Source organism: Haematobia irritans, chromosome 2 (genome assembly GCF_050003625.1).
Source record: "Haematobia irritans isolate KBUSLIRL chromosome 2, ASM5000362v1, whole genome shotgun sequence".
Lineage (NCBI taxonomy): Eukaryota > Metazoa > Arthropoda > Insecta > Diptera > Muscidae > Haematobia > Haematobia irritans.
In genome coordinates, this window is record NC_134398.1 from 174,780,688 (window position 1) to 174,806,754 (window position 26,067).

General features: G+C 35.6%; 1 protein-coding gene and 1 long non-coding RNA gene across 2 annotated transcripts in view; both read right to left on the minus strand.

Annotated features, from left to right (window-relative positions):
• Positions 1-4,565: 4,565 nt before the first annotated feature.
• LOC142226718 (uncharacterized) overlaps positions 4,566-26,067 on the minus strand; it is a 147,346-nt gene continuing 125,844 nt past the window's right edge. The window contains exons 3-12 of the mRNA XM_075296866.1: positions 25,694-26,042; positions 14,074-14,188; positions 13,473-14,014; positions 13,177-13,394; positions 11,735-13,119; positions 11,502-11,655; positions 11,097-11,358; positions 10,885-11,031; positions 6,181-6,334; positions 4,566-6,105 (exon numbers count right to left, since the gene is read on the minus strand). Coding sequence (XP_075152981.1) covers positions 5,860-6,105; positions 6,181-6,334; positions 10,885-11,031; positions 11,097-11,358; positions 11,502-11,655; positions 11,735-13,119; positions 13,177-13,394; positions 13,473-14,014; positions 14,074-14,188; positions 25,694-26,042 — 3,572 coding nt within the window. The 3' untranslated portion in view covers positions 4,566-5,859. The remainder of the gene's footprint in view (positions 6,106-6,180; positions 6,335-10,884; positions 11,032-11,096; positions 11,359-11,501; positions 11,656-11,734; positions 13,120-13,176; positions 13,395-13,472; positions 14,015-14,073; positions 14,189-25,693; positions 26,043-26,067) is intronic.
• On the minus strand, positions 22,050-23,530 carry LOC142226719 (uncharacterized). Its single transcript, XR_012719733.1, has 4 exons — positions 23,296-23,530; positions 22,584-22,657; positions 22,424-22,516; positions 22,050-22,353 (listed from the first exon to the last, which is right to left on the minus strand). It is a non-coding gene; the product is annotated as an uncharacterized LOC142226719 (long non-coding RNA).

Consider the following 26,067-nt stretch of genomic DNA (forward strand, 5'->3'; position numbering starts at 1 on the left):
CTCTCTGTGTTACATTTCCGATTGTGGGTGGGAATTTTCCCCTTATTGCTAGAGCCACAGCGTCTGCGTATGCCACCACTTTACCATTCTTTTTCTAGGGAAACCCGAAGGTTTTTTATAGCAAACATTTCAATTCTAATTCTGTCTTTGCAGGATTTCAATACCATTCTCCAATATCAAATTTCCCTTCCTGGTGGGTTCACAAACACGATTTTACTTCTTGAGTATAAATAGCTCTCTACTTTTATGCGATTTTCCTGAAGTTTTAAATCTAGAGGCAGTTTAGATGTAATGAAATTTGCCAAATTTCGTACATATCGGTCCATGTTTTTATATAGTTCCAGAGCGATCTCACGATTTATATGTTAATGATTGATACCATATAGACTTTGTATAGTTTGCGAATTATTTCAACGCATAAGTTAAGGCGCAACATAAAATTCATTGGGATGAGTGTTGGAAAGAGGTGAGTATAATTCGGAGTACTATTTTCTTTTGAATTGGCTATACTGAAGTAGTTGGTGAAATATAATTTTTAAAGCATGATGGGGGGTATATTAATTTTGTCATTCCGTTTGTAACACATCGAAATATTGCTCTAAGGCCCCATAAAGTATATATATTCTGGGTCGTGGAGAAATTCTGAGTTGATCTAAGTTTGTCCGTCCGTCTGTCTGTTGAAATCACGCTGTGCCATATCGGACAACTTTTACGTATAGCGCCCATATAAACCGACGCTCAGATTTGGCTTGGGGAGCGTCTTGGAGGAGCAAAATCCATCCGATCCAGTTGAAATTTGGTCCATAATTATATACAGCCCCAATATAAACCGATCCCCAGATTTGGCTTGCGGAGCCTCTAAGAGAAGCAAATTTCATCCGATCCGTCTGAAATTTGGTATATGGTGTTAGTATATGGTATCTAACAACCGTGCCAAAATTGGTCCATACACTGAAAAAACAGTGAACCCCCCAGGAAGAAAACTTTTGGTTAAGTTTAGAAAATTTTGAATATTTTTAAAAAAATTTAACTAAACAGTATTACAAACGCTGGAATCACGCCGATGTCACAAAAATAAGTTAATATCCCCCACATTTGAACTCCGGAGCCGCTTGGAAGAGCAAAAATTCACCCGATCCGGTTTAAATTTGGTACGTGGTTTTAGTATATGGTCTCTAACAACCATGCAAAAATTGGTCTTAATTATATATAAACCCCATTTAAACCGATCCCTAGATTTTACCTCCGGAGCTCTTGGAAGAGCAAAATTCATCCGATTCGGTTGAAATTTTGTAAATGTTTCTGTAACAGTTTTTAATGTAGTTTCATCCATTTTGTTCTATGCTTGTGTAGTTCAACTAGTAGCCAGATCAAGGAAATCTGCAACAAGGATGGGGTGTGTCCAGAGTGATCTGGAGGTGAGACGGGTAGGCTTAGCTGGGCAAGTGAAAAGGTGACGAGCGTCATGTGGCCTTTGATTACAGATGGGACACATGTCAGCTACGTTGCTATGAATCACTGATAAGTAGGAATTGAGGCGGCTGCACTTGCCTGATCTTAGTTGGGCCAAAACTACCCTGTTCTGCTGTGGGAGGTCTCTCTCCTCCGGTGCTATGGGCGACGGTCGGACTCCGAGAACAAGATTAACCTTGTAGCTTCTCACCACTTCAGTTCCAGTATCCTCATGAATCCTGTTCAGACCTGCCTGATATGCTGCCTGATCTAGAGGCTCTCTTTTATAACGCTGGATCTCGGGCTCTAGAAGGTGAAGATCAATCCTTACATTCCTGGGTGGAGGTTGTCTATCCACAAGATGGTGATTTGGATGACAACTACGATAGCAACCCAAGAGGTACTGCTTTGACAACATGTAATTGTGTCGACGCACTGGGATGATCTTGGTTTCCGCATAAAGGTGATCCAGGGGTGTACTGCGGAGACATCCTGTTGCAGTTCTAAGGGCAGCGTTCTGACAGGTCTGTATGTTATTCCACTGCGTGTCGCTCGTTTGAGGTGTCCACCCTGGCGCTGCATAGTTTACCACTGACCGGCCTATTGCCTTATATGTAGTCAACAAGGTTTCTTTGTCCGCACCCCAAGTGCTGCCGGCAAGCGACTTGAGAACCTTGTTTCTACCGCGGAGTTTATTGCAAATTGCAGTGGCATGGGCGGACGACTTAAAAAGGCTGTCAAATGTGACCCCGAGAATCTTGGGGTAATTTGTGGTCGGAATTACTTCGCCGTCGACTCTGACATTCAACTGCCTGCGTACATCCGCCGTCCATGTAGTGAGTAGTGTGGCTGAGGATTTGGTGGTAAGCGAGGTAGATATTCAATCGATTGCATATGTCATCAACAATGGGCCCGGATGCGCTGATTGTACAATCGTCCGCATATGATACAATCTCGACGCCGTCAGAAGGGGGTGGAATCGAGGACAGGTAGAGATTAAACAGTGCCGGAAATATCACCTCACCCTGTTTAACTCTACGAGATTTTGACTTCCTGTCCCTATACGACTGGCGTCCGCACAGATAATTCAGAACCCAACGCTTGGTTCCTGGCGGTAGGGACGTATTCTCGATGTCCTCGAATAGTGTGGCATGGTTGACCGTATCGAATGCCTTCGATAAGTCAAGCGCCACAAGGACCGTCCTGTGACACGTCTTGGGCTGATTGAGTCCCATATTGATGTGTGCTGAAATGGCATGCAAGGATGTCATCGTGCTATGTACCTTACGGAATCCATGTTGATGGTAGGCAGCTGAAAAATTCTCCACAAGGCTGGGGAGGAGTAGTGCCTCAAGTGTCTTGGCTACTGGCGAGAGAAGGCATATCGGTCTGTACGATTCACCTTTGCTCGAGTCTTTGCCTGGCTTCAATAGTGGAATCACCCTACCCATCTTCCAGACATCGGGTATAATGAGTGATTCTAAGGACAAATTGAGGAGTCTGGTCAGGTACTCAACTCCCAGTATTCCCAGATGCTTCAGCATTAGTATTGAAATTCCGTCGTGGCCCAGCGTCTTGGATGGTTTCGCGCTGTTGATGACATTAGTAACTTCGGCTGTCGTAAATTGTGGTGCGTCATCGGCTCGGAGACCACGTATACGACGAGTGGCTCTCCTTTTTGGGATGCTCGACAAACTGTTGGTTGAAAAATCTGGCGCATCTCTTCGGATCCGTCACCGTCACGTCGCCAATTTACCAGTTCCTGTGCCTAAGTTACATTGCTTCAGGTGATCTATTCAAGTGTTCCGCTTGTGCTCGTCGACTATCTGACTAATCTCTAGATTCAGTTCACTGATTCTAGGATCAGCAGGGTTAGCACAACGGCGTTCATCACGCTCGTCTACGAGTCCCACCGCTTCGGCTGGGAAGTTGGGCCTCACTTGAGCAATTCGACCAGCGGGTATGAAGCGAGCTGCTGCTGCGTTGATGATGTCCCGGAGGTGAACCCAATGAAATGACGGGTTGCCAGGAAACGTCAGTTATCAGACCTGGCGATGCTAAGGATAAATCTGGCGAGCTGCTGCAATCACCCATAATTCTTGTGGGTGCCTCTTCGAAATTTGGTACATTGCTCTAGTATATGTCCGGTAACAACCATGCCAAAAATTGGTCCATATCGGTCTATAGTTATATATAGCCGATCCCCAAAAATAATCTAACAAAATTGTATTTCTATAGGAAATTTTGTCAAAATTTTATTACTATAGAACATTTTGTCAAAATTGTATTACCATAGAAAATTTTGTCAAAATTTTATTTTTATAGAAAATTTGGTCAAAATTTTATTACTATAGAAAATTATGTTAAAATTTTATTTTTATAGAAAATTTTGTCAAAATCTTATTTCTATAGAAAATTTTGTCAAAATTTTATTTCTATAGAAAATTTTGTCAAAATGTTATTTCTATAGAAAATTTTGTCAAAATTTTATTACTATAGAAAATTTTGTCAAAATTTTATTACTATAGAAAATTTTGTCAAAATTTTATTTCTATCGAAAATTTTGTCAAAATTTTATTATAGAAAATTTTGTCAAAATTGTATTACTATAGTAAATTTTGTCAAAATTTTATTTTTATAGAAAATTTTGTCAAAATTTTATTTCTATAGAATATTTTGGCAAAATTTTATTGTCATTGAAAATTTTGTCAAAATAAATTTTATTTCTATAACTACTTACAATTAGTTTTAAGATACCTTGTTACCGCAACCCAAGTAATTCGATTGTTTCTATTCGATCCATGGTGGAGGGTACATAAGATTCGGCCTGGCAGAACTTAGGCCGTGTATACTTGTTTAAATCTATAAATTGAGATGGCGGTGGGGGTATAATAAGTTCGCCATTCATTTTGTCACACATCGAAATGTCGATTTCCGGCTACAAATAAAGTATAAAGTACATACGAGTATATTTTAGAGATACTTCAGGCCCGAAAATAGATGCGCCAAGTATGCTGTGTTTTTTGAAATGTTTCATGTACTCAATATAATTTTAGAATTTTATTGCTAAATCTTACCTGAAAATGTATTCCAATAAATAGTAGTTTCATATATAGGACTTATAAATTATATTTATTTGTTAAAGTTCGTTAACTAAATTGATTGACATATTCTTCGTTCGTTTATAATTTATTAATAAATAAGCAATAGAAATGCATTGAATTCTAATTGACCACTACAAGGATGCATTACAAATACAATTATTTGTTTTTGTTTTTCTTTTTTTTATAAAATAAAGTAAATATACAAATTATAAAATTATGTTCATATATATGGTATATAAAATCAAAAAAAATAACCATAGAGTTTATTTTTGCATATTTAAAAGGGGCAGTTTTCAAAAATTAAAACAAAAAATACAAAAGATTAGAATTAACCAAAAATAAGTGATAACTAAGAAAGTAATAAGACTAAAAAAATTAACAAAACGAGGGCGAGGAAAATTATTTAAATTATAAATCGAAAATTATAGGAAAATGTTTTTTGTTTGAGAATATGTATTTAGGAAATTTAAAATTATAAAATATAAAGTGATTTTCTGTTATAGAAAAAATTGAACGTTGGCAACATTTCCCAAAGTAAGGCACATTATAAATTGTCACTTTTATATTAGGCAAGAAAATTCGTATATTATTAAATTTTTTTTTATATGATATAATAATTGACTTCAATATTATTATGTCATATAAAAATATATCCCTGCTTTCGATTAATTTAGGATGATGCCATTAAATAAACAAGCCTTGCTTAAAGAAATATTGCAGTACTGGTGTTTTGTTTTTATATATAAAACATGCATAAATAAAGGAAGAAAATACATTAATATAAAGTCTTTAATATTTATAAAACAAAAACAAAATAATAATTTTATAAGTTTCGGTTTTTGTGAAGATTAAAAATATTTCTTTTATCGACTCTTCGCTAGAAATTTGTATTAGCAAAAATTATTTACATTTACTTATTTAGTTTTAAGTACGATCTAATAAAAAATATATTTTTTTTATGAAAAATGTATTTTTCTTTAATTATTTACATTAATTTTTCATATTTAGTTTTGTTTTATTCTTTCTTTTATTTTTAAGAGGAAAAACTATTTTTTGTTAAATATTTTTAAGCCTCTCTTTAAACGATTGCGGCTTGTAAACTAATAATAATCGACTTAAATTTATTTTATTTTATTATCATTGTTGTTTTTTTTTAATGTTTAACTAATGGCGGACTTGTTGGATTTTGTTGTGGTTCGTTCTTGTGTAGTTTATCATATTATAAACTTAGAACAAAATATAATTAAAACAATATATATGTATAAACTTATTTCTGTCAAAATTACTTAAAGTACCATTTAATTTACAACGATGCTATGAACGGGGTCAAATCAGGGAACTTGAAGAGATTTTGAGGTCTCGACCTCTGTACACGTGATGGTGGTGGTACCTGAGCTCCTTGTCTCGCTTGGGCATTGAAATTACCATTTTGCCCTGTTAAATAAATACCGCACTGTGAGTTACAAACTTCATCGCGTAAAATGGCCTCTTTGGGCCATTGACGGATCAGTTGACCACAGTCGGTAATACGGAGAGAGGCACATTGGGCCTGAAATTTAGAAAAAATAAAAACAAAATTAAATTAATTTTTAACTTTATTAAATGTTTTAATAGATTGTCTTACCCCTTCTGTTGAACACACACAACTGGTACATGGTGAGGGGAAGGCTGATTCACCAACTCTCACATGACGACTTCCAATCTGACATCCTTGAACATTTTCCCGCCAAGCACTCAAATCAATTTGTGGCATCGAATGGCAAGGTACACGGGGATTTCTAAAATAGAAAAAAAAACATTTTTCAAATATAGTATCTAGTAAAAAATACTTTAAAATCTGCAGTGGCTTTTTTTATAGAGATTTTTACAGCCTGCTCTATAAAAAGATTTACCAATGCTGTCTATAATTAACACATCTATTTTAGGGACCAAAAGAAACATCCGATTTTGATTTACTAACGAATTTCCCAGCAAACAAAGCGTGGCCAAAAAAGTAGTGAAAAAGTTCATTTTGGATCCGGAAGTGAAAATTGGTCTAAAAACGATGAATTTAACATGGGCTTGTCATAGGACGGATGCCCATCATTTCACAGCCTTTGCACTGAATTTGCATCAATTCGTAAGGTGTGATCCGAAAAATTCGCAATTTTCTAGAATTTAGCACTTTAAAATTTAAATAATTTTTACCATTTTATTAATTCTTTTAAACTATTTGAAAAAAATAAAGTTAAAATTATCCATTAAAAGTACAAAGAAAGTACAAAGAAAAAAATGTTTCGTCTTCAATCACGAAATGAATTGATCCAATTAATTTTTAATTGAAATGGAGCCATCGTGGTGCCAAGGTTAGCATGCCCGCCTTGCATACAAAAGGTCGTGGGTTCGATTCCTGCTTCAACCGAACACCAAAAAGTTTTTCAGCGGTGGATTATCCCACCTCAGTAATGCTGGTGACATTTTTGAAGGTTTTAAGCTTCTCTAAGTGGTTTCACTGCTATGTGGAACGCCGTTCGGACTCGGCTATAAAAAGGAGGTCCCATGTCATTGAGCTTAACATGGAATCGGGCAGCACTCAGCGATAAGAGAGAAGTTCACCAATGTGGTATCACAATGGACTGAATAGTCTAAGTGAACCTGATACATCGGGCTGCCACCTAACCTAACCTAATGTCTTCAATCACAGAAATGACAGTAACAATCACCAACGTCAATTAAAAAGTTAACTGTTCCAATTAAAAACTTAATTGATATACGTAATTTTTGTGATTGATCTTTGTTTCAATTAAAAAATTGGTTGAACCAATTAAATTTTTAATTAAATATTTTTTAAAACGCAATTAAAATTTTAATTGGAAAAATTTCGGTAGCCCAAAAAACAATGAAAATGCTCTTTTTGGATCCGTAAGTCGTGCAGAATTAACTCGAAGGCAATGAATTTTCCATGGGCTTGGTATAGGACGGAAGTCATCTTGTTAAACATCCATTGCAGTGATTTCTTCAGATCTGATGCTATTTCAGTATTTCGGATTTCGTTTATAAATTAAAGAAAAACTTGTCAGTTTTTATCTCTATCTGAAATTCTAAGTCTGTCAAGAAATGGATCGTGTGAAAGTGAACTTAAGTCCATCTCTAGGAAGAACTTCCAAATTTTGTTGCTGGGTAGAATAAAATCGCCAAATCAAACAATTCTATGAGAATAACGTGACAAAATTCCAATCATCTTAATCAGTATGTTACAGAATTTCAAATGGCAGGAACCACGGTAGGGTTGGTTTAGGTTGAAAAGAGGATTCAGGTTGCTTTGTGTCCTATCGGCTTACATGCACTTAAGCCAGTATTCGACTTGTTGTGCGTTCTAACTTCTTGTCTCCACCATACCTTCTTCTATTCCAGGATCTTTGGATCCCTTACGATTCGCTAATTTATTTCCAAAATGGGCCAGGTCCCGAAACACCTCTTCCCATGTAAAGGCAGGACATTGACAAAGAGCTGTACTGTTCCGAGGTCTCATCATCCTCAAAACACGTCCTACACGCATCATACCCTGATGCTCCTATTCGGCGCTGATTTGCTCGCAATTCCAAATGCCCCGTCATTATTCCTTACTGTCGTTTTTCTTTTCTTGAGTAGTTCTGCAGGCTTTTTCTCGTTTGGGACACTCCATAGTATTTTCGCCATCCTACCGCATTGGTTCACATTGCTTTATATGTCTCCCGTGCCCATTCATCCAACTCGGCCCGCATTGCCTCTATTGGCTTTACATTCTCCAAGTTTCCTATGGCATGTGTCCTAGCTCTTATCGTCAGTTCATTTGCATTTACGTTTCCTCTTATTCTGGCATGTCTATGATGCGGAACCTGCCGCATCATATTCTGAGTAGTCGTTAATAGTGATTTTGCATGCCAATACGGTTAGCGATCAAACCTTCTGCTATTGCCTTCATTGCGCTCCGGCAATCTGTGAAATTATTAATGTTTTGTTGACTCATGTTATTTCCGAGCTATTTAACACATTCCGTTATGGCACGCACTTCTGCCTGAAGGATTGTGTTATGGTCCATATATGTCCCGTCCTCTTATCCAACTTCGATCCATCGGTACAGCAGCTATTTCCCGTTCTATTTCCCCTGTATATCTACTTCACTCGTTTTGCAATTTTCGCACGTAATATGGTCTGTGATCATCCATCAATATAGTAATAACCTATGGTCACTTTTGGACTGAAAAGCACAGACTGTTGGACTGTTTGAGTCTATAGAGTTATGATGCCATTATTTATTGGAACAATACGTCTAAAACCAATTTGCCATCTCCTTAATTTCTAATATTTCTTCTTGAAGGCCATCATATTGAATAGGTAATCTTTGTGCGTTCTCAAGTTCCAGGCCACATAAGGTTATATGTCAGTCCAGTTGGGAACCATCGGTATACGGTCGCTTGCTTCTCGAGGAGGCTTGCCAGTGTATAATCCACTGTGATTTCCAGATCCGGCTATATGTTGTCAATCAATTTTGACTGGATTTTCATATTAAGTAGAATTTGTAGGATAAAAAAAATTACATGGACTGTATTAGATGAAAAGTCGGTTGACTTTTTTGCATCTGACTGCTTGACAAATTTATTTGAAGGCAATAAATATAATATGACATTAAGAGAACCTACACTAATAGAAAAAATTACGTTCCATAGTCGTGAACGAACGGTGACAAAATGAAACGGAAACGTTCACAAAAAATCAAAACAGAATGTTCACAATTTCGTCCACGGGCGTTCACGATTTCATGAACGGCATCCGTTTTTCTTTGGCCATGAGAAGTCTTAAAATAATCGTTAGACGTTATTATGGCAACTCCCTCGGCGGTGCAATGTGCTAAGGCGACTGTTAACGCGTATGGTGCAGAATACACAGGCTCGAGTCACGCTAGCGGAAATCTTTTTTTAATTTTGTTTATAAAGTCGTAGCCGTAACGTTTTCAGATCATGAACGCTGGTTGTTGTTTTGACAACGCATGGTGTCATTTTATCGTTGTCAGATTGACTCCGCCTGTTCTCAGTTTGACACCACATGTGTGTTGATTCACTTTCATGAACGAATCGTTTTGAAATGAGCACGCCATGCATGATTTTTTCTATGAGTGTACACTTGCCTTACTAAACCTTTTCTAATATCGCATGGTGAACCACTTCTTGAAGTGCTAAGATACCAGACCACAAATTCATATAGCACATTATTGGTCAAATTACTACTTTGTACAGTAAACTCTAGAAAACTTAAGACGCTTGTAGATATTGATAACAAGTTCATTCTCTCTGGTATTATAAATGAGTCTGGAACAGCGGTTTCCTAAACTTAATCTAATCAAAGTCAAATCCAGTAAAATCCCAATCATACATACACTGAAAAAAAGCATACTCGGTTGCAAAGATTTTGTCTTTACTTTAAAAAATTTGGTATTAATTCCGAGCCAAAGAAGCGGAGAATATAAGTAAGGATACTTTTAAGACATAATTCTCTTTTAAATTTAGGTTTTGTGTACTTGCTTCTAGGAAGCAAATTTTAATTTTTCGCTTTCTCAGCTTTTTTTCTTCATATGCTATCAAAGTCCTTTAAAAACGAGTTAATGGCAACTTTATTTTCCAAATTAAGACTCGACTTCCAGTAGAAATTATGCTATGTTTGAAGTAAAAAACTTCTTTAAAATAAAGTTTTGAAAAACATGTCCTATATTTGAACGATTTTTTGCTTTGTAGTCAAGATGCAAAAAGACAACAAATTTAAAGACAATTTCATTAAATTTAAAGAATTTTTCTGAATTATTAAAGTCAAGTTGACCTTAGCCTATACATTTTTTCCTTCATGTTAAGATACCCATTTTTAAGTCAAATCACTTAATTATAAGGACAATACGACTTCATTGAAAAGTTTATCGACTTTTGGACAAGGAAAATAACTTCATTTTAGAGAAATGCGTCTTCTATGTTAAGCAAAATTTGTATTCGTATTTTAAAGACATGAAATCTTTGACCTCACGACAATACTTTTTTCAGTGTACTAGTTATATTTTACAACTGTTGAAAAAGTTGGAAAAAGGCCAACGAATCGTCCAGAAACGATGAAATAAATTTGTTTTATTTTCATCTTTTAAAAACTTGACCATTTGTCCAAAAAATTGTCTTGACCAATCTTGCGTGCGTTACTAGTGAATTCTTAGGTTGAAATTCGTTTCCTGATTCAAAGATGTTATACTTTTATGACCCTTATCGCAATGTGATCGAGTAATAATATCACATATCTGTATACAAACGAGCTACTAGAACTTAATACTTACAAGAAATTGCTAGGTAAATCGAATGCAGCACGTTGCATATCACCGGGAATTTCCAAATTTTCACAGGTTATCTTAGCCAAAGTAGTTTTACGAATTTCAGCCAGCTGAGCTTCGGTGAATTTAACCTCAGGATTTTGATTTTCATACCTAAGGAAATTAGATAAAATTAATTGTATAACAATGCTCTCTAACATTTATCAAATCAAACATACCAGAAACGATCACATTTCCTCAATTGTCTAAATTGTATACCAATAATGCAAGCCAATGTTGGACCAACTAAACCACCCTGTAAGGGTCTTTCAGTCATAGCGCCAGGGAATAGATCAATATCATCAACTGTGGGATAGATTTTCTTGAAGCGGGTAATAACTTCAGTAGGAATTTCACGACTCAAATCATTCCATGTGGTAGCTCTCTTCAAATTACACAAGGCACGATAATTATTATACGAAGGTAAACCATGATCACGACCTGAGGAAAAAAATGGAGAAAGGTTGCAATATTTTATTGAGTTTTGGAATAATTTGTTTAGAGATATCAAGAATCTAAATTCAGGAAATTGGAATATTTTTTTTTGAGATTTAGAATATTTTTTCTGGAAATCTCAAACCTACCTCTTTGAATATTCAAGGCAATCAAATCAACACCCGAGAAGGGAATCTTACGATCTTCGAATAAATGATTGGTTACCTCACCAGTTATGAATTGATCCAAAGTTTCCATAGGAGTAGCCACCAAACCACGCATAATTTCATCGATAATACCAGGCTTTAAAGAAAATAAAAGATAATGCATATGAAATCTGTTTTCGTAGTTTAATATTTTTGAATTCCTTATTCTCAATTACCTGTAATAAAGCATCCATTTTGAAGAAACCATCACGCAACAATAGAGGAGGATCAACGGGTTGATGTTGAGGACTCAAACGAGGAATATGAGGTCTCAATAGCGAATGACCAATACGGAAAGCAGCAGCAGCAAATTCATTAAAGATAATCGGAGAACATGAGGGATTGTAGTCCTTGTAATAACCCTGAGGCAAAAGTTTCAAGCCATACAAATTAACAGCATTCCAACTTAGAATACGTGGCAGAAATTCATTGAATGTTATATGCTGAACTTGGGCACTGACAATACGACGAGCATGTTGGAACAATTGATCACCATTCCAATGGGGATTTACACCACGCAAACCTTCAACAATACGATTATGCTCACGTAAAAAGATCGTGTGGATGGCCGTTAAACCTGGCTGCTCAGAGGCACGTTCATCACCACCATCAAAGCATAGGCGATTGCGTGATTTACATTCAGGATGATGATTGGTCTGAGGCAATAATTCCTTACCGCGTATGGGATGTATGGTGGAATTTAAACGTCCCGAGAAACCACGCAATTTATTGGCCACACATACATTTTCCCCATATACCATTGAGGCATCGAGGAAATGGGTATTCTGATTAATTTGATCACGTGGACCCAAAGTCAATTGTCCCGGTAAAGATCTCATGGAAGGGAAACATAAACGCTCTCCACTGGTGACATTCACCTCGGGATAGTAGTAATCTCCAGCTGGTACAGGGAACGGATTACATTCAGGATGAACTGTTTGTGGGGAATTACATCTTCTGCAACTTGGTATAGATTCATGGAAACCTTTGTGTATAGGAGTCATAGTCAAATCGTGATCAATAAATTGAGCAAATTGCATAGTCATTAGGGAATAACGGGTATGTAAATTTGAAATATCAGGATGGATAACTGTGGACACTGTACGAGGATTGGGTAAAGGAGCTCCAGTTACAGCCAATAATCTTGGTTTAGAGATGCCGTCATCGTATTGAGCTGGTAGTAGACGTGAGAAAGTTGTTAAAGATTTACCCCATCCCGGGTTGCGCAAATTATTACAGTAACCAGACATAGTACGGAAAGGACTTGTGGTATCACAGGCCACCACAGGATCTTCACAATCTGTAGCCGGTTGACGATTCTGTAGGAAACTGCTGATGTCAATGGTGGATAAGGTTTCGGTGAGGTCATTACGGTTGAAGTTACTCAAACCCGAATCGAAAACTTGCCTCTTACGGCGATTAATCGAAGTCAAGGTATTGACTATTTCATTGGAAGCCAATTCATAGATCAACGAGGAATTGGCCAAAAGTAAAGCATTACGATTTGCCTTGCTAAAGGAGGCAGCAACACCTTCAGGACTCTTGGCACTTATACCACCCTCTGTAAAGAAAATCCACATTATTTTGCTACTCCAAAAAACGGGCCTTGAAAACTTACGTGCCAACCAAGATTCATATTCAAAACGTTTGCGTTCTTCCAATTCCATTTTAGCTCTTTCCACAGCAGCTTCTAAAAGTTCTGGGTTCAATTCACTGATTACCTCTTTGACCTCAGGTTCAACTTCCACATGTTCAATGGGTGTAGCTTCATCAACAACCGACTTCCAGGGACGCATATCCAATTTTACAATTTGATCGCAATTCAATAAGGTATTCCTTCGTAAGAGAAGCCAAAAAAAAGAATCAATTAGTTTCATTATTTTCCCATGTAAAAAACATCTCGAAAATACTCACAAAAAATTATCCTGGCTAATGAAAGCTTTCGATTGAGCCTCCTCTACTTGATTTGAAGCACACAAGAGACCCGATAATGTGGTCTGACGTATAGCCTTCAATTGATCCAAAGTAAACGATGATGGTGGTATATCATTTTCATACCAAAAACGATCGGTTCTCTTTAAATGTTCAAACTGCAAGGTTAGTAAACATGTAATGGTAGGTCCAAACAGTGATCCCACAGCAGGATCTTCTAAGAGAGCTCCCGTCAATAGATCAACATCACTTGCACTCTGATAGATATCTCGTAAATTGGTTATATATTCTTCTGGAATTGTGGAATATTTTGAGAGATTCTCAAAAGTGATATTGATATTATCCGTAAAACGTTTATCACATAAATCCAAAGCTTGCACATAGGCGGGAATGCCATGATCACGAGCACGATGTAAAGCCAAAGCCAAATCTGACCATCCTTCAGGATTAATGGTTGATGGTATCAGAGATTTTTGCAATGCCGAGACGGAAAGTAATTGAGCTGAAGACATGGAATGCGAAAGCTAAAAGAAAAAGTAAAATTTTAATGATAATGACTATGCAATTCACAGTGAATTCTTACCATTTCTGGTGGATACATGGTAAGGAATGCTGGCATGGCACTTGTGGCGAATTCATTGTAAATACCTCCACGATTTGTACTGGAATAATTTGTCGAATGTTTTTCAGCTGCAAGTCTGAAATTAAGAATGAAAAATTAGTTCGATATAGTTTATCAAAATTTAAGGGAGATACATTTGTATATTTTTGTTATTTGGTATATAAAGGGTGGCTGATATGTAAAGCAATAAAGTAAAGAGTTATTTTTAACTTTATTGCTCAAAAGCTAAAAATGTCTGAAATAACCTAAAATTTCAGAAATTTCTAGAGGATGCGTGTTTTGTTTTTACTAAAAAAAGTGTATGTGAGACTTTTTTGAAAATTTAGTCGGGGAGACTTTGTTTCCTCAATAAAGTGGTTGTGAGCAGAGAACTGCAACCGGTGCCTTTTTTTCGTATTGCAATCTTACCCACAAAATGTTGGTGGCAGTGAGTAAGACACCAATTACCATGCGATCTCTTACATTCATACAAATGTAAAAAAGAAAAAAAACACTACCAGTATATACTCATGTTCGTTTGCAGTGTTTTGCGGTGTTAAACCAATCGGCATCGTAGGAATGCTCGGTAAACAAAACATGAGTGTGGTAGTATACTTACACTTAAGTGTGATTGCACCTAACTACAACAACTACCAGCAATTGTCATTAGCTTAAGAGATTTGGGAGTACACCAAAGAAGAGATATGGGGTAACAAGTTTGAGTGATTGTTTTATTACGTTGTTTTCGAGACACCCAGACTAATACTAACAACCATCGATAGTCTCGGTTGCTTTGAATATTGGTGGTTGAAATTCATTTTACCAATTGGCGTTTTGAGATTGCAAATATTAATGTTTACTAAATACACTGGTCGGTTGCGGTAGATCGCAGTTTTTTCTCTGGCTGTGAGACTATTTTCTTAAAAAAAGGGATCTGTGAGACGTTTTCTTTAAAACGGAAGCTGGGAGACATTTTGCATTAAAAATGTTTTTGGACTTTCTTCCGTATAAAAGAGTCTGGATACGTTTTTTTCCTGAAAAAATGTCTTTGAGTCCTTTTTTTTCTGGGTGACTTTTTTTCTAAAGAAAGCTTTGAATTTTTTGTCTTAAGAATTTTTTACTACAAAAGTTGCTGTGAGACTTTACCCTAAAATCAGAGTCTATTCTTAGAAAAAGGTTTGTATGACTTTTTCCGTACAAAAGTTTCTCTGTGATTGTTTTTATACCCTCCACCATAGGATGGGGGTATATTAACTTTGTCATTCCGTTTGTAACACATCGAAATATTGCTCTAAGACCCCATAAAGTATATATATTCTGGGTCGTGGTGAAATTCTGAATCGATCTGAGCATTTCCGTCCGTCCGTCTGTTGAAATCACGCTAACTTCCGAACGAAACAAGCTATCGACTTGAAACTTGGCACAAGTAGTTGTTATTGATGTAGGTCGAACGGTATTGCAAATGGGCCATATCGGTCCACTTTTACGTATAGCCCCCATATAAACGGACCCCCAAATTTGGCTTGCGAGGCCTCTAAGAGAAGCAAATTTCATACGATCCGTCTGAAATTTGGTACATGGTGTTAGTACATGGTCTCGAACAACCGTTTTGGCTTGCAGAGCCTCTAAGAAAAAAAATTTTCATCCGATCCGGCTGAAATTTGGTACATGGTGTTAGTATAGGGGCTCTAACAACCATGTAAAAATTGGTCCATATCGGTACATAATTATATATAGCCCCCATATAAACCGATCACCAGATTTGACCTCCGGAGCCTCTTAGAAGACCAAAATTCATATGATTCAGTTGAAATTCGGTACGTGATGTTAGTATTGGGTATCCAACAACCATGCAGGAATTGGTTCCTATCAGTCCATAATAATATATAGCTCCCATATAAACCGATCTCCAGATTTGACCTCCGGTGCCTTTTGGAGAAGCAAAATTCATCCGCTCTGGTTGAAATTTGGTACGTGGTGGTAGCATATGATATTTAACAACCATGTGAGTTGAAATTTGTGGATGACAGTCTTTCGTAGAAGTTTCTACGCAATCCATGGAGGAGGGTACATAAGATTCGGCCTGGCCGAACTTACGGCCGTATATACTTGTTTTTAACTGAAAAAAGTATCTGCGCCTTTTTTGAAAATTGAGTCTAGGAGACTCTTTCCTGAATAAAGTGGCTGTGAAACTTTTTTCTTTAAAAAGTAATAGTGAGACATTTTCTTCAAAAATGATGCTGACACGAAAGCTGAAACGAAATTTTCCTGATTTTTTGTTGTGACTTTCTTCCGTACAAAAGAGCATGTGGACTTTTTTCCTGAACAAATGTCTGTGAGGCTTTTTCCGTTAATAATGTCTGTTACAGTTTTTTCCTTAATAACATAAAGTTGATGTAAGTATGTTTTTGCAAAAAAAGTCTGGGAGACCACTTTTCTGAATAAAGTGTTTTTTTTTTTTTTTTTTTTTTGTAAACAGAAGTTGACACTGAAACATATGTATAGTCAGACTCTGGCATTTTCTTTTCAATAGCTCAATAATACCAATTCCTTAATCTTCACATCCAATTAGCTCGCATTAAAATTTTAATAATATGTAAAGTAATTGATTTAGACAAAAAAACCAGCCTACGTTGATATCAGGCTAACATAAAAATATAAGTTGGGAAACTTTTTGCGTGAATAATGTTTTCGGTATTTCTTTCGTGCAAAAGTTTGTGAGGCATTTTTCTTGAAAAAATGCCCGGGCGCCTTTTTCCTACAAAATGTCTGTTAGGTATTTATCATGAAAACAGTGTCTGATAGATTTTTTTCCTGTAGGAATTTTTCCCATAAAAAATGTCTGTTAGAATGGTTTAGTACAAAATTGTCTGTGAGACTTTTTCGAAAAATAGAGTCTGGGAAATCTTTTCCCTAAATAAAGTGGCTGTGAACCTTTTTCTTCAAATCAGAATATGGTAGAAATTTTTCGTGAATAATGTTTTTGGATATTCTTCCGTACAAAAGAGTCTGTGAGACTTTTTTCCTTAAAAAAAGTGTGTTTAAGTCTTTTTTGGTACAAAATTGTATGTGAGATTTGTTACCTGAAAACAGGGTTTGGGAGACATATTTCCTGAATAAAGTGTCTGTTAGACTTTTATCTTGAAAAAGTGTCTCTGAGATTTTTCCTGAAAAAGTATATTTGTGTATTTATTTCTCAAAACAATCGATGAACACGAGTGAGGTGAGACCATCGGTCGCTACGGGGGTACACACCATTACCATCGGCGGTGGAGTTTTGGTGGCCAATCGAAGCTGTACATTTTCAATTAGCAAGTAAGCTCGATAATTTTGTTTGTTCACAAATTGCTCAATTTGGAATGGTTTCGCATAGGAGAAAGGCAAATTAGTTAACTGGCAACTTTGGGCAAACGAAACAACTCCTTAGCTTTTTGTGCAGCTCACGAGCAGGATTCTAATCAAATCTAGCTATCACTTTTTTAGGTGTTTTTACCGTTTTTTTCGTCCACGTTCACAATAGAATTAAATAGATCAAAATGCTTTTATATGTTTGTAAATGGTACATATGTCAGCTGTCAGAAATTATAGCAACCCAAAGCTGGTTGCAACACTGAATAACAAAGCTTACCCGGTTCTAAAGATTTGGTCTTTGCACTAATGATTTTGGTATTGATTCCGAGCCAAAGATGCGGAAAATTGCAATAAGGACACCTTTAGGACAAATTCTTTTTTATACCCACCACCATAGAATGGTGACGGGGGTATAATAAGTTTGTCATTCCGTTTGTAACACATCGAAATGTCGATTTCCGACTATATAAAGTATATACATTCTTGATCAGGGAGAAATTTTAAGACGATATAACGATGTCCGTCTGTCCGTCTTTCCGTCTTCCCGTCTGTCTGTTGTAATCACGCTACAGTCTTCAATAATGAAGCAATCGTGCTGAAAAATTGCACAAACTCGTCTTTTGTCTGCAGACAGGTCAAGTTCGAAGATGGGCTATATCGGTCCATGTTTTGATATAGTCCCCATATAAACCGACCTCCCGATTTGGGGTCTTGGGCTTATAGAAATCGTAGTTTTTATGCAATTTGCCTGAAATTTGAAATCTAGAGGTATTTTATGACCATAAAGAGGTGAGCCAAAAATGGTGAGTATCGGTCCATGTTTTGGTATAGCCCCCATATAGACCGATCTCCCGATTTGGGGTCTTGGGCTTATAGAAACCGTAGTTTTTATCCAATTTGTCTGAAATTGGAAATCTAGAGGTATTTATACCCTGCTCCACACTGTGGAACAGGGTATTATAAGTTAGTGCATATGTTTGCAACACCCAGAAGGAGACGAGATAGACACATGGTGTCTTTGGCAAAAATGCTCAGGGTGGGTTCCTGAGTCGATATAGCGATGTCCGTCTGTCCGTCTGTCCGTCTGTCCGTGAACACATTTTTGTAATCAAAGTCTAGGTCGCAGTTTTAGTCCAATCGACTTCAAATTTGGCACAAGTATGTGTTTTGGCTCAGAATAGATCCCTATTGATTTTGGAAGAAATCGGTTCAGATTTAGATATAGCTCCCATATATATATTTCGCCCGATATGGACTTATATGGCCCCAGAAGCCAGAGTCTTACCCTAATTTGCTTAAAATTTTGCACAAGAAGAACAATTAGTACTATTGTCAAGTGTGCCAAATTTTATTGAAATCGGTTCAGATTTAGATATAGCTCCCATATATATCTTTCGCCCGATATGCACTAATATGGACCCAGCAGCCAGAGTTTTATACCGATTTGCTTGAAATATTGTATTAACATAACACTTAGTCGTGTAGTCAAGTGTGCAAAATTTGATTGAAATCGGTTCAGATTTAGATATAGCTCCCATATATATCTTTCGCCCGATATGGACTTATATGGCCCCAGAAGCCAGATTTTTGGCCGAATTTGGTTAAAATTTTGCACTAGGAGTACAATTAGTAGTATAGTCAAGTGTGCAAAATTTGATTGAAATCGGTTCAGATTTAGATATAGCTCCCATATATATCTTTCGCCCGATATGGACTAATATGGTCCTAAAAGCTAGAGTTTTGACCCAATTTGGTTGAAATTTTGCACAGGGAGTAGATTTAGCATTGTAGCTATGTATGCCAAATTTGGTTGAAGTCGATTCAGATTTAGATATAGCTCCCATATATATCTTTCGCCCGATATGCACTTATATGGACCCAGAAGCCAGAGTTTTATCCCGATTAGCTTGAAATTTTGCACAAGGAGTACAATTGGTAGTATAGTCATGTGTGCCAAATTCGATTGAAATCGGTTCAGATTTAGATATAGCTTCCATATATATTTTTCGCTCGATATGGACTTATATGGCCCCAGAAGCCCGAGTTTTGGCCCAATTTGGTTGAAATTTTGCACAGGGAGTAGATTTAGCATTCTAGCTATGCGTGCCAAATTTGATTGAAATCGGTTCAGATTTATATATAGCTCCCATATATAGCTTTCGCCTGATTTACACTCATATGACCACAGAGGCCAATGTTTTGCTCCGATTTAGTTGAAATTTTGCACATGGAGTAGAATTAGCATTGTAGCTATGTCTGCCAAATTTGGTTGAAATCGGTTCAGATTTAGATATAGCTCCCATATATATGTTCTTCTGATTTCGACAAAAATGGTCAAAATACCAACATTTTCCTTGTAAAATCGCCACTGCTTTGTCGAAAAGTTGTAAAACTGACTCTGATTTTCCTAAACTTGTAATACATATATACGAAGCGATAAATCATAAATAAACTTTTGCGAAGTTTCCTTAAAATTGCTTCAGATTTAAATGTTTCCCATATTTATACCCTGCTCCACACTGTGGAACAGGGTATTATAAGTTAGTGCATATGTTTGCAACACCCAGAAGGAGACGAGATAGACACATGGTGTCTTTGGCAAAAATGCTCAGGGTGGGTTCCTGAGTCGATATAGCGATGTCCGTCTGTCCGTCTGTCCGTGAACACATTTTTGTAATCAAAGTCTAGGTCGCAGTTTTAGTCCAATCGACTTCAAATTTGGCACAAGTATGTGTTTTGGCTCAGAATAGATCCCTATTGATTTTGGAAGAAATCGGTTCAGATTTAGATATAGCTCCCATATATATATTTCGCACGATATGGACTTATATGGCCCCAGAAGCCAGAGTCTTACCCTAATTTGCTTAAAATTTTGCACAAGAAGAACAATTAGTACTATTGTCAAGTGTGCCAAATTTTATTGAAATCGGTTCAGATTTAGATATAGCTCCCATATATATCTTTCGCCCGATATGCACTAATATGGACCCAGCAGCCAGAGTTTTATACCGATTTGCTTGAAATATTGTATTAACATAACACTTAGTCGTGTAGTCAAGTGTGCAAAATTTGATTGAAATCGGTTCAGATTTAGATATAGCTCCCATATATATCTTTCGCCCGATATGGACTTATATGGCCCCAGAAGCCAGATTTTTGGCCGAATTTGGTTAAAATTTTGCACTAGGAGTACAATTAGTAGTATAGTCAAGTGTGCAAAATTTGATTGAAATCGGTTCAGATTTAGATATAGCTCCCATATATATCTTTCGCCCGATATGGACTAATATGGTCCTAAAAGCTAGAGTTTTGACCCAATTTGGTTGAAATTTTGCACAGGGAGTAGATTTAGCATTGTAGCTATGTATGCCAAATTTGGTTGAAGTCGATTCAGATTTAGATATAGCTCCCATATATATCTTTCGCCCGATATGCACTTATATGGACCCAGAAGCCAGAGTTTTATCCCGATTAGCTTGAAATTTTGCACAAGGAGTACAATTGGTAGTATAGTCATGTGTGCCAAATTCGATTGAAATCGGTTCAGATTTAGATATAGCTTCCATATATATTTTTCGCTCGATATGGACTTATATGGCCCCAGAAGCCCGAGTTTTGGCCCAATTTGGTTGAAATTTTGCACAGGGAGTAGATTTAGCATTCTAGCTATGCGTGCCAAATTTGATTGAAATCGGTTCAGATTTATATATAGCTCCCATATATAGCTTTCGCCCGATTTACACTCATATGACCACAGAGGCCAATGTTTTGCTCCGATTTAGTTGAAATTTTGCACATGGAGTAGAATTAGCATTGTAGCTATGTCTGCCAAATTTGGTTGAAATCGGTTCAGATTTAGATATAGCTCCCATATATATGTTCTTCTGATTTCGACAAAAATGGTCAAAATACCAACATTTTCCTTGTAAAATCGCCACTGCTTAGTCGAAAAGTTGTAAAACTGACTCTGATTTTCCTAAACTTGTAATACATATATACGAAGCGATAAATCATAAATAAACTTTTGCGAAGTTTCCTTAAAATTGCTTCAGATTTAAATGTTTCCCATATTTTTTTACTAAAATTGTGTTCCACCCTAGTGCATTAGCCAACTTAAATTTTGAGTCTATAGATTTTGTAAAAGTCTATCAAATTCTGTCCAAATCGAATGATATTTAAATGTATGTATTTGGGACAAATCCTTGTATATAGCACCCAACACATTTGACGGATGTGATATGGTACACCGAAAAAAAAGTTTACTATTGTTTACGAAAAATGAACTAACCCATAGTAAGAATGACCATGATTTGGCGCCAAAGATTTTTTTCATCTAGAGAAGTTCATGATTTTCTTATAAATAAGTTTATGTATTGCATCGTATTTTAGTTCATTCTTACTACGCTGAGGGAAGAATGTACTTACACTCATTCAAAATATTCCTGCTATCCGGAAAAATGAACAAGTTTTTGGGAATCCTATATTTAGAAATTGGTTTCAAATAAACTATTTATCAGTATAATTTTCAAAGAAGTAAATAAATTTAGGAATTAAAGGTACAACAAGCCTGTATACAACTAAGAAATTTTTCGTACAATATAAGACAATTTTTCATAACTACCAGTATTTTATTTCAAAAAATTATTATTATATTACATAAAACTATGGCTTATGATATACAATAAAAGAAATGTTTTTATTTGTACGCTGTATGTTGTTACTTTTCCGTAGTTAGTAATTGCTTCTTCAAAAGAGTAATATTCTATGTTAGTAGAATGAAACTAATTAATATCAATTTCCATTTTCTATCCATATGAAAGATATATGCCATAAGTTGCTATTTTCATTTCATTTTTGTCCAATTTCACCGATTTCGCTAGTTTTTGTTGTGTGGATTTGCGTCATAAGCCTCTGAAGTTAAAAAGGTATATGAAATATAAAAATATTATCAAATTCTATGGTATTTTGATCTTTAACTTACAAGAGAATTTTCTTAGAGCCAATAGGGATATCAGCTTAGATAGCATTAAACAGTAAGAAGATTCCAAAAAATACCATTAGATTTGCTGTCATCCTGCAAATGAAAATTATTTTTAATAAATAGAAATTTTGGCTTTATTACAAATGGACGAAAAACTTACCACATTGAAAAAAATCATCCAATTACTACATTAGTGGAATCATATCCATGCACAAATGGGACATTTTTGAAATCCTTCTCAGAATATAAATGAAATAAAAATATTATAAAATTAGATATAATTTCCACTTGTCAATATAGCATTTAGTATTTAAGGTGGATATTAAGTTCGAGTTTAGTGGCTAAAATCCCAATTTTTCATGATTAGTTTTCTTTAGAAATACATGGGAACAAAATTGAACCGTTTTTGTGTTCATTTAAAATTTATATCAAATTTTTAGTAATTTGAGGTTGCTGAATCCAAATTTACACTTGTTTTTTTAAGAGCTCGACTTTTTGAGATATACGGTTATGTTCAAAATTAAGGGACTTCCGCTATATATATTGGAATAACTTGAAAACAATTCATCATATTAAATTAAAAAACAGCGTTCTACATAAGCTTAAAAACGATTTTCTGTTCTTAATCGTGTAATCCATTTAAAGAATATAAACTTTATAAAAAACTTGTTTCGAGCTATTCTCCATCAAGTTATATTTAAATTTGCATCGAAGGCGTATAATTTTATACTTTTCTTACTGATTTATTTCTGATTTTAGCACCTAAACTCGAACTTAGTACACACCTTAAGGACTCGCTATAACATAAAAATATAGACTCAAAAAATTGTACTGTGATCCAGATGTAGAGTAAATATAGATCATTTTATTACCACTCATTATGAATATTTTTATGTAAACCAATTTAAAACCGCACTAATTTTAAATTATTAATAGAAATATACAGTTTCTTAATATGTGATTTATTTTAGAGTTATTTATTTTTTATCAATATAAAGTGTTTTTGTTTTCTCTAACATCACACCATTCACTTATCAGTTTCTAAAATGTTACGAAATAAATGTATTTTTATTAATAAACACAAATACCGCACGCAAGCGCACCACGTGTGCGCTTCATAAATGCATCAACAGAACTGAATGCACCAATAAAACTCAAAGACACAAATAGTCATAAAGGACACATATGTAAAGAAAAACAACTCCACACACACATGATCCCTTTCTGATCTCGCTATTGCAACAAAACAACTATCACCACAAAAGATACCAACAACACACATTCCATAACATCATCGCAATAACAAACACAAACAAAAAAAAAAAAAAGATGATGCAATAATTTCATAATTTCTTTTCACTTCAATTTCCAGTATCACGTTTATTGATTAGTTGGTATTCTATCTATAGGATAAGGTAAAATATATTCAAAATTTACGAGGAATCCATAAAAAATTATATACACCCGTCAAGGATTAAATTAACTACTTTTTATTCTACTTTATCTAAAATTTTCAATGTGAGGAAATATACTCCAACTTATAGTAAAAACCGAAATAAGCTGTAGGAAGCCGCCATACGAATCGGTACTGTGGTTAAGTTAATTTTTACTATAAAATTTTTTTTCCATACAAAATTTTTTCTTAGTAAATTGTCCACATTTCGTAGTAAGATTTTTATATTGCCTATGTCTTTTTATAATACAATCAACGATGCATTAACTATTGTATTGGAAATTTATTTAAGGAAAAATCCGTCCCATTTCGTAGTTAGTGAACTAAAAAACATTTACTGAATTTTTATAAGTTTTCCTTTAGCTAAGTTAATTTTCGCAGTGGTTACGAAAAATGAACTATATTACAGTAAATTTTTTGAACTATGTGGAAGTTAAACTGGTCCTAAAATTAACAAGACACCTTTTTTTCTGTGTAACGAAAATTTAGATCTACAAAGTGGTGCAGGGTATAATATAGTCGGCCCCGCCCGACTTTCCTTACTTGTTTTTTACTAAAATTGTGTTCCACCCTAGTGCATTAGCCAACTTAAATTTTGAGTCTATAGATTTTGTAAAAGTCTATCAAATTCTGTCCAAATCGAATGATATTTAAATGTATGTATTTGGGACAAATCCTTGTATATAGCACCCAACACATTTGACGGATGTGATATGGTAACGAAAATTTAGATCTACAAAGTGGTGCAGGGTATAATATAGTCGGCCCCGCCCGACTTTAGACTTTCCTTACTTGTTTAGGACCATAAAGAGGTGTGCCGAAAATGGTGAGTTTCGGTCCATATTTTGGTATAGCCCCCATATAGACCGATTTCCCGATTTTACTTCTTGGGCTTCTAGAATCCGAAGTTTTTATCCTATTTGCCTGAAATTGGAAATCTAGAGGTATTTTCGGGTCATAAAGAGGTGTGCCGAAAACGGTGAGTATCGGTCCATAGTTTAGTATAGCCCCCATAAGAACGATCTGCCGATTTAACTCCTTGGGTTTCTAGAAACCGTAGTTTTTATCTGATTTGCCTGAAATTGTAAATATTCTGGTATTTTAGGCTCACAAAAACGTGTATCGGATTAAGTTTTTATCAGTCCATTTGGCAATGCCTCCATATAGACCGACTTCACTTCTTGAGGGTGTCGAAGGCGCACTGATCATGAAAATTGCTTAAAACTCAATGTAAAATTTCCAGATTTGACTTCTACAGATTTAAGATTTCAAATCAAGACGTTATTTTATAATTGTCTTGCAATTTAATAAGTATTCCTGTTTTGTTCTTCATGTACTATCAAAGACCTTTAAAACTGCGCTAAGGTCAATTTAAATTTACAAGTTCAGACTCAATTTCAAGTGGAAAATATTCTATGTTTCAAAAAAAAAAAAATGAAGCATTTAAAAAATCTCTTATTTTGGGACGCTTTTTTGCTTTGTAGTGTAGATGCAATAAGTCAACAAATTTAAAAAAAGGTTTCATTAATTTTGAAGAATTTTTCTGAAATACTAAAGCCAAGTTGACCAAAGTCAAACAAAATTTTCTTTCTTGTCAGGATACCAATTTTGAAATCGTATCATTTAACTAGAAAGACAAAATAACTTTATTGAAAAGTTTATCAACTTTTGGACAAAGAAAAACTCCAATTCATAGAAAGGCGTCTTTTATGCGAAAATGATTAATATTTTAAGGGCAAGAAATCTTTGGCCTCAAGACAATGTTTTTTTTCGGTGAATATTCATCAGCCACACTATAGACTTCCTAAAAAACTTACCTTAGTCCTTGTTTTGCTGTAGTTTCCTGGCCCAAAACCAAAGGTAAAAACTCATTATAGGTAATATGTTGAATTTGTGCTATAATTATACGTCTAGCTTCCAAGAAGACATCTTCTTCGGACCAATCTGGATTCATGTGAGCCAATTGTTCGGCAATTTTATTGTGTTCCTGCAACAAAGCACGATGCAAAGCTCCTGTGGCACCAGGGACACGACAATATTTGCAAGATTCCACTTTGACACCACCACTAATATAGGTGCGAATTTCCTGGAATTCTTGGGCAGTAGATCCATAAAGACCACTACCATCAATATAAGCTGAGGCAACATTCATTTGTTCACGTTCATCTGGAAGATTTTTAAGAATTGGAGC